Source organism: Mycteria americana, chromosome 12 (genome assembly GCF_035582795.1).
Source record: "Mycteria americana isolate JAX WOST 10 ecotype Jacksonville Zoo and Gardens chromosome 12, USCA_MyAme_1.0, whole genome shotgun sequence".
Classification (NCBI taxonomy): Eukaryota; Metazoa; Chordata; class Aves; order Ciconiiformes; family Ciconiidae; genus Mycteria; species Mycteria americana.
Window position 1 is genome coordinate 18576442 of NC_134376.1, and position 13537 is coordinate 18589978.

The window sequence follows — 13537 nt, forward strand, 5'->3', positions numbered from 1 at the left end:
GCCGCTGCCCGCCCCCCGCCCGCCTCCCGGGCTGGCCCGGCCCGCCCCCCCCCCCCGGGCATCCTCCCCCGCCCGCCCCCGGCGCTCCCCGGCTTCCAGGAGGGCTTCGGCGGAGCCCAGCGCCGCCGGCTCCAGCCCTGCCTGGAGGGGGCTGCGGCGGGGCTGGATCCCCCAACGCGCGTAGGGTCAACCGCGACGTGCCCCTGGAGTCAGGGGGTAGGCGGGGAGCGGCTCCCCCAGCCCCGATGCGGCCGGGGGTGATGGGCACAGGCGCGGAGGGGCGGCCAAGGGGGCTGGCGGCCTCCTCCCGGCACCGGCCGCCTCGCCCCGGCACCTCCCGGGTGCTTCTCTCTGGGGGAGGGACCGGCGTGCCGAGCATCGCGGCTCCTTCCCCGGGTGCATCCTTCCCCGGGGCCCGCAACCACGCCGGGCAGCCAGCGCCAGCGCTGCCCTTGCGTGGGCTGGGGCAGAGCCCCCCGCCAAAGGGGGATCCCCCCCTCCCGGGGGGCTCGGTCACACAGGCAGCAAGAAGGAACAAGATGCCTCCCCCAGACCCTAAGAGGTTTTGCTCACGCATCCGCAAGCACACAGCAGTCAGCAATTAGGACCAGCTCTGGCCTTTTTATCCCGGGATTTTGTGCCCATGTGGGATTAAAGGCCTGATTGTAGCTTCCCCACCAGCCCCAAATCCTCTGCTGATTTTCATTCTGGGGGCAAGTCAGTGCATGCTGTGACCTATTGATCCCGATCCCCTGTGTACGTCGGATTGCCTCTGCTCCGGGGCGGCTTGTCCCAGGCGCCCTTAAAGAGCGCAGAACCCTCCGGCTGGCGAGACGTTCCTGTCCGGGTCCGGCTTTGCCTGCCCGGGGTGCTGGGTGGCTGCAGGTCCTGGCGGTGACAGCGTAAGGCAAGTGTTGGTGTGTTTGTAGGAGGGCTTCCTCCATCCCGGTTCGGCGTGGGTTGTCCTCCTGGCTGCTTTTGGGGGGCGAGAGCCAGTTTCCTCATGGGGCTGAGTGCATTGGCACACAGCGGGGAGGCTGCCGGAGGCTCTGCAGCACCGGGGTGGTCTGACCGTGCTCCCCTGCTTTGCCAGCTGCTTCTCAGTGGTGAATTAGTCATCAGACACCAGCTCGGCTGCGAGGGTGAAACCTGGGTTTCAAGGGTCAAGGAGCCTTGACCCCACTCAGAGCCAGGCCACCACCCTGCAAAATAGCAACGCTTTGCCTTTTCAGGGCCCTCTCCAGCTAAGTGTCCTCGAGCCTTGGGTGAGTAGAGACGTATTTAACGCGCTCGCAGGCGCCCAGGGTTGGCGGTGCCGTGGCCTGGCAGGGGTGGCAGGGTCCTGCTGGGGTTGAGCTTTCCGTGTGGTGAAACTGCAATAAGCCTCTGCCCGTCCGCTGCCGGGGGGTGATGGGGTGAGGCTGGGGCAGCCTGAGAGCAGCAGCCCTCCCACACCAGCCCCGAAACAGCCAGAACTGGGGCTGCTGGCCTGACCCCACACTGGCTGGGGCCGTGTTTCTGGGCTTTATCAGTTACCAGTCATGACGACTCCATTTTAACTATAACTGAGGTTACAGCTTTGTCTTCAGGGTGCCTGGCTTCAATTTTTGCTTCCAAATAGATTCAGTTTGCGAGAATCCCCTTGGTAAGAACCATTCATCCAATCCCCCCGGTACCGGTTAATCCCTGCGGGCTGGCTGGGCTGGCAGGGCTGGCAGGGCTGGGGGGCTGGCACACTCCCCACTACAGCCACGCGTCCCTGCCGGGCTCCTGTCCCGGCCACGGAGCAGACCAGGCTTTCCCTTTTTTTTTTTTTTTTTTTGGGGGGGTGGGGGAGGATTTTCCCAGTTCAGAGGCTGCGAGCATCCCCGTGCCCCAGAGGCAGTGCTGCCGGGCCAGGCAGCACCCGCATCCCCATCCTCCCCACCCTGGGCAGCGTGCGCTGGCTCCGATCCTGAAACAAGGGGAGGTGAGGAGGGAGAAACCCAACCCACCTACTTTTATTTTACCGTGTGAAGTTCTGTGTGTCTTTATTTGCTCTAGAAACGCTGTCTGGTTTTCATGCTTTTGTATCCCCCCCCCCCAATATCTAGCGGCAACACGTTCCCGGGTGCTCAGGGGACTGGTCGCTCCTCTTCCAGCTTCCCCCCATGGGCCCTACGCATCCCACAGCCCCCCTTGTTCTTAAACCCTTTGCGAAGACGAGCAGAGGCTGGGTTTAGGGATGAAATGCCTTTGCCTACCGGAGGGTTTTTCATTACATCTCCTGCACCAGCTCTGCAGCCTTAATCCTCCTAATCTCCCCGCATCTCTGGCGTGGCTCATTTTTGTGTGCAAATGCCCTTGAGAGCCGCAAAGTTGCAGCTGCTGGGTGAAACGCCGGGCAGTAAGAAACTCCATCGTAGTGGAAAACGGTCTTAGGTAAACGGCCCAGGTATTTTACCTTTACGTTGGCTTGGGATCAGAGGCGCTGTGCAAAGCCGTAGCGCACAGTATGCTTTTGGGGACCTGGAGGCCTGTGGTTTGGGGGTGCTGGCAGCTCTTGTACGAGCTCCGGTGCCTGCCCAAAGCACCACACACCCCGTGCTGAGGTTTCCTCCCCAGCTGGGGTCTGCCGGAGCCACAGCTCAGAGCTGAGACGGGAGGATTTTTTTTTTTTTTTTTTTTTTTTGCAGCATTTATTTTGCAAATGAGCCTTTTGGCAGCTTTACTGATGCAGCCGGTCCCCGCTGCGCTCTGTGCCTCCCCTCCTGCTGCTGCTGGACCTGGCACATCCCCGTACTGGTACCCAGAGCCGGAGCCACCGGCTCCTCCCAAGTTTCTTGAGCATCGAGAAGCAGGGGTGTCCCTGTGCTGGGGAGAGGGCTTTGGCCCTGGTCATGCCCGGGGAGCCGCCGCGCAGGGCCGTACCCCTCTGCAGGGCAGCCAGGGGCTCGTGGGGGGGATGCCGGGCCCCAGGGGTGCACTGGGTGCCGCTCACGGGGACCCTGAGAAGCCACGCTCGGGGCTGGAGCCCACCGGAACTCCCCGCCCAGCCGCGCTCCCGTGACTCCTCTCCAGCCCTTAAAACGCCCATCGAGCTCCTTCCACGGGGGTGAGCACCTCGACAGAGGCAGCGATGTGGCAATATTGACTTAATCTGGGTAAGAAGCTCTTGAGCCGCTGCCGTGGGAGGGGAGCAGGAGAGGAGCACGTTTTATGCAACAAGATTGCATTTTCCTGGCAAGCCCTTTGCCGGCGCGGATCCCACACCCTGCTGAGCTCGCCCTGCTCCACCCCGCGCCGTCCCCATCGCGCTGGCCGAGGCCGACCCCGCTGCCGAGAGGTGCGGGATGGGATGGGCATCAGCTGCCGGGGTCTCGCTCCCTGCTGGCACCTTTGCGATGGGCTTGGCCGTCCCGCCGCGTCCCACTGTCCCGCCCCACGCAAGCCCACCCCAATTCGGGGAGGCATTGGGGCTTGGTGGGTCAAGCCAGCGTCGTGGCAGTGGCGTCCCCCTCCCCGTGTGCCCTGAAAAGCACCGTGGCCCCGGCATGTCCTGCGGTGCCGAGGGGCTTTGGGGACCCATCGCAGCAGAGGAGCCGGGCATGGGGATGCTCAGCCCTGGGGGCTTTTCGGTGGCATTTCCCAATGAAGAACTTTAGGATTTAGCTTTGGATGGGGGGGTGAAAAAATCTGGAAATTTCTTCCAAAAGCTGAGACACTCGGTGGAACACAAAGCAACGGTGGATCAGCCAAAACCTCTTTTATTTTCTGGGTGGGACGTTTTGGCAGCCATCCTTAGAGGGGCCAGCTGAACCGCTTGCTCCCATGTCTGGGGGGTTTCTGGCTGTTGGGGTGGGAAGGGAGTTCCCACTCGTGGCTGGCGCAGCGCAGGAAAGCAGGGCACCGAAACACCTCTGCGCTGCCGATTCCTTCTCGCTGGCTCCCACGTGCGCAGGAATGCAGCCGTGCTCGTTCCTAACTGGTCCTGTGCCGGGCGAAACGTCCCTCAGCTCCGTTTAAGGCTGGTTTTGCTCTGAAAGCAGCAGCCAGCCCAGCTGCTCCAGGTGCTCCAGCCCCATCCTGCAGCCCCTGTGAGCCCCGATAGCTTTAAACGGGTCTTGTGGGATGTGGTGCCTCGAAGGAGCAAGCTCAGGGCTTCATCAAGCTGAGAGAAATAAATAAAATAAGTGCGTCACTCCCAAGTGGAGCCAAAGGCTGGGAAAGCTCCTGCCCTGGTAGGGAAGTGGCGTTTTTCTGCTGCACTTGCTGGTTTGAGCCTAAGTGCCATCCAGGGAGTTAAGTATTGAACAAACACTAAGCAAAAGCTGGTGCTAGCAGCCAAGCAAAACAAAGGCTGAGCGAGGCCAGTGCTCTGACTCATTTGGCATGAAAATGCAGCACGGAATAAATCAAGTGTTGGCTCTTCATCATCCTCCCGGTGTGGTGTGGAGCAGAGGAGCCGTGTTGCAACCGGCGATGCAGCTGAGCACGCTGGTGTTGTGGCTGGGGGGTGCTGGGGGGTGCTGGTGCCACCCCTGCCAGGCTGGAGGCACGAGGAGGTGGCACGCACAGAGGCCAGCGGGGAGGGATCGGGGGCATCTGCACCAAACTCGGGGGGGATGGACAGAGGGGGACGCCTCCTCCTTGGCGGGTCCTTATCCCCTGTTCCCCAGCCACGGCTTTCAGAAAGGCACTGAGCACGGTACGGCAGGGCTGGTGGCATCAGGATTTTAAGACTGTGATGCACTTGCTGCATCCGAGGTGGTGGCAGCCGCTCTTGGTCCTTATTCTCCTGTCTCATGAAGGGATGGAGAGGGGAGGAGGGTCTCAGCTCCCCAGGGGGGACACCCCGGTGTCCCCTCCGCCTCCCGTGTGGTGCAATGCTGCAGCCCGCGCAGGAGCCCTGGCCTCGTGGGAGCTCGGAGGCGAGCCGTGCCCCTCTGCAGCCCCGTACCCTCGTGATGGTCCCGACGCTGAAGGGGCTCCCGCTGCCCGCAGGGGAGCATCACCCCGGCCAAGATCTTGGCTGGGATGTCCCAAGGTAGGGTCCGCCTCGGCGCAGGCTCCCCAGGACCCATCGAGAGGGAGAAAAAGGTCATGCCTCCGCGGCAGGCTTTGGCCTGTGATGTAAAGGCTGGGAATTTCCGGGGTGTAATGTTTGCATCTGTATAAATATGCAGATGAAGCGCACCCACGGGCAGCTGCCTCCGATGGGCGAGGGAGATAATGCTCCGCTTCCGCCAGCACGGAAACTCTCGGAGGAAAGGGCAAGGCAGTGCGTCCCTCCCTGGCACGTCTCCGTGATTCACGCCACGAGCCCGGCTCGGGGGACGCTGTGGGCATCCGTGGGGTGTCCCTGCGGGCTCCCAGCAGCTGCAGGGAGGGAGGGGAAAACGATGCTGCAGGGCACCAGGCGCCTTGGCAGAGCTGGACCGCTGGCACCGGGGCAGGATCGGGGCGGCCTCGCCGTCCCCGCAGCCCCTGGGCACTGTCCTGCCCCGGAGCGGGGTGACGCCGCCTTTGACAACCCCGACCGGGAGAGGCCGGCCCAGCCCCGAGCCGGCTGCGGCACCCCGGCACCCCCGCGCCCGCCCGCTCCCAGCGGTTTCGGCAAACCCTGCCGCCCGTCCTCTCCCGGCAGCAGAAACCAGTCCCGGGGCTCACGCCCGGCACCGCCTGGCACCGGGTTGCGACAGCCCTGGGAGCGGGCGGCTGTCCCCGCACCGGGGTGGGGTACCGGCACCCCTCGGCAGGAGGGTTCCTGGGGCTGGGGAAGGTCACGCACGCTAAACGCAGCGTGGGGCGTCCCTATGGAGAAGGGTCCTGGCCGGGGATGCGCTGCAGAGGGCTGGCCTGGGGCAGGCTGTAAAGCGGAGCTGCACCCATAAAGGTGCGTAGGGACCAAGGCGCAGCGGTGGCTGCTGTCCCAGGCGCGGGACTGTGCCTCCTCAGGGTGCTGGTCGCTGGGCCGGGAGGCAGCAGGTGAAAAGGATTTTGGCACCGGCGCAGCCTGCACACTCACTCAGAAGATGCTGAGCGGGATCAGCCTTAATTCACCTCCTTCTCCCAGGCAGCTTCGTTAACGCCCGGCGAGCAGTGCCTGCGGGCTGTCACCCTGGGCACCGCTGCATCCTCCTGGGCGGCTGCCGGGTGCCGCAGGGCCCCGCGCCCGCCTGTCCCGGGTCTGCCCGCCGGCCTCCTCCCTCCTCTTCGTCGCGGCGTGGGTGGCATGGGCTGGGGCGGCCGCGCTGGCTCCGAGGACCGAGGTCTCCCGACTTGCCTCCCGCGGGCGCTGGGGCACGCGCACCGGCCACCACCGAGTCCCCAGAGACCCGCCGTGCTCAGCGCCCGCGGGACGCCTCAGCTCGGGCAGCGGTGGCCAGGCAGATGGATCGTCACCATCCCTACCATTTGGTGAAACCCCAGTGAGTCCCCAGGTGTCCCAGCATTGCGAGGAGCGGGGGGGGGGGCCGTGGGCACAGGACCTGGCCCCTGGGGGGGCTGCGGTTTTCCCAGGCGGTGCGGGATGGGGACAGACAGATGCATTTCATAATCCCTGGGACTCGCCTGATCCTCAGGCACCCAGCTGCCCTGGGCTGGTCCCGTGGGACCGTGCCTGATGGGGAGAGGGAGAAATGAAATGCGCATCGTGCAGCAGGTTGATGCTCATTTGTGTCTTTTCCACCACCCTGAATCGGGGACCTGGCTGCCCGTCCTGCTGTCTGTCTACAGCTGGATACGGGGAAGCACGACGGGGCAGCTGGGACCTCACCACGCCAGGATAATGTACATGGACGAGTCCCCCGCTTCAAACAGTTTCCATCTGCCCGCTGGCGCTCGCTGCCAGCGTTTTCCTAACGGTCCGAGGAACCGTTCAGATGCTCGAGTATGGCCGGACAACCTGAAACGGGGCAGGGGGGGAAAACATGCAAGAATTGTGCCACAAATTGTATAAATAGTTAGAAACGCTGAAGCCCGTTGGCAGCGGCTGGGGAGGAGGGGAGCAGCGCGTATCGCTGCAGCTCGGGCTGAGCACGGGTCAGTGACGCCTGCAACTGGCTTTAAATGGTTTGTTGTGGCAGGTTAACCATGGGTTATAACCGTCGTTAATGGTTATAACCATCGTCAACAGCCACTGCAAGGGCAAGGGGGGGGACCTCGCTGGTAGAGGGGTGACGGGGTCATCCTGCTAAAATAAATGCTCAGTTTATTGAACCGGGGACCATGCCAGGCAGGGAGAGCCCCCGGCTGACGGCCGCACACCAGGGGTGGGACGCCTTTGCCGGGTGCTGTGGGGGTCCCACGGCAGAGGCACTCGCCGTGCCGTGCCCTGAGTGGCTCCGACCCCGGGGGGGCTCGGACCTGCCGGCTGGAAAGAGCTGTACCACAGCATCCCCGGGCAGCGGCACAGCCGCGCTGTGACCAGCGGGCGTCACAGAACTGGAGGCATCGGCGGGGTTTAGCCGGGGGGAGCCGGGAGAGGGGCGATCACATGCTCGCCCGCCCAGGATTAGATGTGGCTGGCCGTGCCGGGGAGCCGTGCCGGAAAGCCGTGCTGGGGAGCCGTGCTGGCTGCCGCCAGCGCTCTAAGCCCATGGCCCCGGGCAGCGGGAGCCAGCTGCGGTGGCCCTAAGGGCTCACGGGGACGGGTGGCCCCGGATGATGTCCTATCTCCAGCCCCCTGGCCGGGACCTGGAGCGCTTCGATGGGCTCTCTCTCATTTACTGGTAAGCAGGGCAGGATGCTGCCACGCCGCGAACAGGGCATCGCTCGGCGTCTCGGACCCTGTCTTTGGGAGCGGCGTTAGCCCGTGGAGGGAGGACGCGTTCGGCGACCCCGCAGCTTTTTGCGGGGTCTAATTCAATTCATTTTGGTGGCCCCTCTCCGGAGGGCAGGGACTCACGGGGGTCCCACGGCATCCGAGCTCCCTGGGGGGGGCAGCGCACAGGTGAGGCCAGTGTCGGCCGGCGGTGGGGACTGGGGTTTGTTTTGCAGGCAGCAGCTGGGGAAGCACCCACAGCCTCTGCGAGCAGCTGTGGGTGCTCTTGCTCCTGTTGCAGCTCCAGTGCTGGGCTCTCCCACCCGGCAAAATCAGCTTCCCCAAAGGGACCACGGCCACCCCGTGCCGATGCCCGGGGGGGGCAGGTGTGTGCGGAGCGGGGACCCCCGTGTGGGTGCGGGGAAGGTGGCGGGCACAGCGGAGGGGAAGGGAGGTGAAGGTGGGCGCTGGGCGGCTGCAGATGTCTATGTAGGGCACAGAGAGCCGGCGGGAGCGCGGCTGCGGCCAGGGCCAGGGTTCAGAGCACGCGGCTTTAGCCGATTAGCTGGGGTCAGTGGGCCGGATCCAGAGCCGGCGGGGGCCCCGGCGGGCTCCTGGGGCCACCCTGAGGTTCGGCAGAGGCTTTCTTGGGCTGGCCGAGCCTGGGCATCCCCCCTGGGGACCGAGAGCCCGGGGCACCCTGCAGTCACCGGGGGCCATGGACGCTGCTGGGGCACGACCGGTCTCCTGCTGAAGTAGGTCACTGGAGCGAGGGCTGGGGGGCTGGGGGGTGGCAGCAGCCCACGGGGGTGCAGGCAGGCTGGGAGGGCAGCACCCTGGGGTGACCGCTACCTTCACCTGAGAGGTTGTTTTGGGGTGCTACGCTGATGCCTCCCTGCTGCTTTTGGGTGCAGAAAAGGCAGAATCCGTTGTCAGTCCGAAGGAGGTAGTGCAGTACAGACTCGACCTCGGGGGGGGCGTTTTGGGGAGCACTGCCAGGTCGGTGTCACTGATGGATGTCGATGTTACGGGGCCGTGGCGTGCATACCAGGGCTGGGGAAGTCAAGGCAGTGCTACACCCCTGCCCGGCAGCGTCGGCAGCCTCACCGGGGTCCCCCGGGCATCCCTGGCTCCATGTTGCTGCTAAGCCCCGCTTCCCCGCACTTGCAAGGCAAAATGCTCAAAAACCATTTTCTACATCAGAAATTTGCTCCTGTGTCGGGGTTTTGGGTCGAAACTTCCCCCAGCTTTGCCCACTGGGATGCGCTTTGTGCGGATGGAGAGCCCCAGCCGAGGGGCGGCCAGCTTTGTGCCGGGGGACCAGCCCCTGCCTGCGACGGGTGCCAGCTGTGCCGGCCGGCGTTCGGCTGTCTGCCGGCTCTGCTGGGACGCGGCAGAGGGCGGCGAGCAGATGGCGGAGAGATAACACCTCCCCAGCGCTCCGATAAGTATGGCCCCGCTCTGCTGCTGATTAAAAGATTAATTTTAGAGTTTGAAATAGGAATTTAATAAATAAACGTGAGCCGCCAGCGGGACCTTGCCCAGCATCATGGGGGCACAGGGTGGCAAGCGATGGGGTGCGTGGCTGGACCGGCAGCTCATCTCCGAGCACGGGTTTCTCCTGGCAGCGATGCCGGCGTGACCTGTGGGGCTCTCCCGTACGGCTTCGCTCCTCCGGAGAGCGGCTGCTGGACACCATAAGCAGGTTTTGCAATGGTGGCTTTTGTGCAGGAGCTTTGCCAGACCCAGTGGGAAATAAAACAGCCCCGAAGGTGCCCGTTGATGCCGGGCAGGTCTTGTGGCTGCGGCCAGACCATGCTGTGTGTGCCCCGGCTGGGTGCGGACCCGCTGCCGGCTCCTCGCTGGCCACGGCTGGGGTGCAAGACCAGCCTGGCGCTTCCCCCAGTCCTCTTTGCATTATTATTGCTGCCACGGTTACGGCTTGTGCCGGGGTCTGGGTTTGAGCACGGGGACGTTCGCAGCTCGAGGACAGGTCAAAGCTCTTCCCAAGCCTCCGTGCCAGGCTCTGCCACACTCCCGGCTCGGTGGCGCATTCTGAAATCTTTCCCAAAAATATGTTGTTTTCCTGTCTTCTGAACCCAGCCATTTCCCTCCCCTCCTTCTTTCCCTCTTCTTTCTTATGGATTTGCTTGGGTGAGTTCCCTGCCATCGTTCTTGCATTTTCCCTAATTGGGGAAATTAATTGATTTGCTGCTCCCTGGGGGACCCGGAGAGCCCGACTGTGAGGACAGACCGGTGGCCCGGCCGGCAGAGCAGGGTCTGCAGCCCCCATCAGCGACCGTCCCCTGTTAATAAGTTTATAACCAGTCCAATCCCACAGCCCAGGGGATTTAGAAAGGCAGGCAGGTTTATAATCCTGTTAACCCTTCACAGGAGCTGATGCCCAAACCGGGGCTGCGGCACGAGCCCCCAGGCAGAGCAGCAGACCCCCCGCCTCATGGGAGGGGGAGGAGAAGAGGAGGAGGGAGGAAGGCTTCCCTGTGTGTGAGATGCCACCGTGCCTTGGTCCTGCTGGGGCGACAATGAAGCGAGCTCGTTCGAGCTTTCCCCTGTGATTGTATTGAAATTGCGTTGATCCCCATCTCAAGTGGGTACATGGGAGGTCTGGGCTGGACCAGATGTTGGGGGACACTTATCTCGGCTGGGTACAGGGCTCTGGCATAAACACCTTTCCCAAAAACCTCTGGCAGACCGAGCCTGGCCTTGCTTCCACCTGAAAAAGCCCCTCTTCCTAATTACTTCAAGACAGGCTAATTAAAGAGGCCCTTTTTGCCTTTTCCTCAAGCAAAGCCTTTTAGAGCAGCAGGGGAAGAGCTGCAAGTCGATGGAGGAGTCTGTCCGTGCGAAAACGCTCGTAACCGCTCGCCAAGCCCCAGCGGCCTCTGAGACCAGCTCTGCCAGGCAGGCGCCCGCGGGCTGAGCTGCTTCTCGCTGGGCAAGAAGCCCCTCCAGAAAAGGCTCCGCCTCGGCTGCCTTGATGCATATATCTTTCAGGTGGGATCAGCTCCCTCCTGGAAGCCCCTGTCCCCACTGGGGTGTAGGTGATGGGCAGCGGAGATCTGACTTTTAGACAGCAAAGGTTCATTGGGATCAGTCCCTCATGCAGAAGAAATCTACTGGCTGAGAAGGACACTGGAAAATGGGATGAAGTTTCGAGGAAGGTGGTAAAAGGGGTTGAAGAACAGAAAAGCCTGGCCAGCAGTGAGAGATGGCATCTCCACCTGACCACGGTCTTGGTGGCCCGGTAGTCCTGGTTCATGGGGCAGATGCCATGGGAGAAGGGGTCTTCCTGCCCAAAGGGTGAGGAGATGCATCCAGCCCAGGGTGAAGACATCTTCCTCCAACAGATGGAGGGAGAAAGCATTGGAAAACTGCCTCAGCTTTAAAACCTCCTCACCTCTCCATCTTTAGACTAATGAGTAGGCTCTGGTTCAGGCAGGAGTGAAGGGTGACCCACCAGCGCAAGGAGTGGGGAGGATGAAACGCTCCTCTGTGGCCAGAGGAGACCTGTGCTCGGCTGCAGGGAGCGGAGCTGGGTCGGCGAGGGGGGGTGTTAGGAGGGCGTAGGGGTGCTGTGGCCTCCGGCTTTCCTCGGAGGAAGGGCAGGTCCCTTTCCCTCCTGGCCTGGAGGACTGAGCCCCTTTGCAAGGAAGGGATACTGCGGAGATGAGGTGTGTGACAATGACCAGGGCTGGCCGACCACCTCGGGGAGGAGAGGATGGGTGTGCAACCACACAGGCAGTGGTGGGAAGCAGTAGCTGCCCCCGGGCAACCCCTCCGGTCCCCTGGGACCCCCCTCTTCGCCCCAGAGGAAAGAGATGACAGAGCACTGAGGTCTGCACGGCCGTCAGGAGGAGGAAGGTGCCGTAGGGCGCGGAGACGTCAACGTGTGACCACGGGCAGTGGGGCTTGTGGGGACGAGCTTTCTCCGTGAGTGGTGTCACGGGGAAGAGGCAGGACCCCGGGCTCGGGGAAGCAGCGTCACCCCGCCGGAGCGGCAGCACCCCTTCATCTGCTGCCAGCCCTCTGCCTGCCTGCGGGTGGGTGGCTGGGGAGCTGCTGGTCCCTGGCTGCTCCCCACAGCACCCGCCTGCTTCCTCCGCCAGTAATTTCGGCAACGTGGTTTTGTTCCCTCTTCTGTTCAGACTTGTCTGTGAACGTCCCTGATCTTACGAGCACATCTGAAGCAGCTCCAGGAGCATTTATGAAAACGATGTGGGCTGTGCCGTGACTGTGGACAGCATGCAGTTGCTTCCCAGCTCCACGGTAGCTGATTTATTTTGTTTGATTTGTTATCAACGCTTCGTAGCTGATCCTGTAAGCAACGCAAGTGCATTTTCTGTTTTCTAATCGGATGCAAATGCCTCTTCAGCCTACGCTAATTTTGTTTTGTCATGAAACAAATGTTGGGACATTGTTAAGCAAGCGCCTGATGCTGCCCAGGCAGCCCTTTGCTTCCACCGCAGCTCCCGGCCTCAGCGGGATGCAGGCGGAGAGCATCCCACAGTGCCCTGCCGAGGGCTGCACCCTCCCACCTCCAAACTTCTGGCCGCCGCTTCCCGAAGGCGAAAGCCCTCAGACAGACCTCGCTGCTGCTGCAGGACGTCTTTCCACCTCCGATTCCCACCCACGCAAACCTGCTCGCACCCTGCTCCTCTGCTAAGCCGTGCACAGAGGCTCCCCGCGGGCTCCGTGATGCTGCTGTCAGCACAGCCCGGCCCCGGCTCTGGCATTCTTGTGCTGCTGCTGCTTTGCCGAGCTCGGGGTCCTGCCTGGAGCTGCTGCCTGTGTGGGGTGATTGATTTGGCCAGGGATGCTCCAGGTGTGGGGTGATTTGGCCAGGGATGCTCCAGGCGTGGGGTGATTTGGCCAGGGATGCTCCAGGCGTGGGGTGATTTGGCCAGGGATGCTCCAAGTGTGGGGTGATTTGGCCAGGGATGCTCCAGGCGTGGGGTGATTTGGTCAGGGATGCTCCAGGTGTGGGGTGATTTGGCCAGGGATGCTCCAGGCGTGGGGTGATTTGGTCAGGGATGCTCCAGGCGTGGGGTGATTTGGCCAGGGATGCTCCAGGCGTGGGGTGATTTGGTCAGGGATGCTCCAAGTGTGGGGTGATTTGGTCAGGGATGCTCCAGGCGTGGGGTGATTTGGTCAGGGATGCTCCAGGCGTGGGGTGATTTGGCCAGGGATGCTCCAGGCGTGGGGTGATTTGGTCAGGGATGCTCCAAGTGTGGGGTGATTTGGCCAGGGATGCTCCAAGTGTGGGGTGATTTGGCCAGGGATGCTCCAGGCGTGGGGTGATTTGGCCAGGGATGCTCCAGGCGTGGGGTGATTTGGCCAGGGATGCTCGCTGCGGGACCTGGCCGGGCTGGGCATCCCCATGGCTCTTGGCCGTGTCCAGGCTCGGCTGGTCCCCGCGCCGAGGGCGGCCGAGCCTGGCTGCCCTGACCGCCTGGCTGGTGTGGGGCAAACCCCTCCCGGCTCGCTGGCAGGGCTGAGAGCACCATGTCCTTGTACCTGGCCCCTTCCCTTGACTTTCTCGTTTTGCCCTGTGTTTCTGCACCTCTTTGCTTCTCTTCTCATGCTCATCAACATGCCTGTCCCTGTGGCTGGGTCTTCTCTCTTTCTGTAGCTATTTTTCATCATAAATCTCACAGTTCCCTATCCTGCAGGCAGCACCGACCGCAGAGAGTGCCTGCCTATGAGGAGCCAGCCCTGGTTTGTGGGGACAACCACGCGTGGCTCCTCCAGCTGCAAGTGCGATTCCGTGGCTGC

General features: G+C 62.9%; 1 protein-coding gene across 1 annotated transcript in view; it reads left to right on the forward strand.

The window, feature by feature from the left end:
- The first annotated feature begins 7644 nt into the window (after positions 1-7644).
- LOC142416133 (syntaxin-binding protein 4-like) overlaps positions 7645-13537 on the forward strand; it is a 47428-nt gene continuing 41535 nt past the window's right edge. Inside the window, exon 1 of the mRNA XM_075515274.1 lies at positions 7645-7712. Within this exon, the coding sequence (XP_075371389.1) occupies positions 7645-7712 (68 nt within the window). The remainder of the gene's footprint in view (positions 7713-13537) is intronic.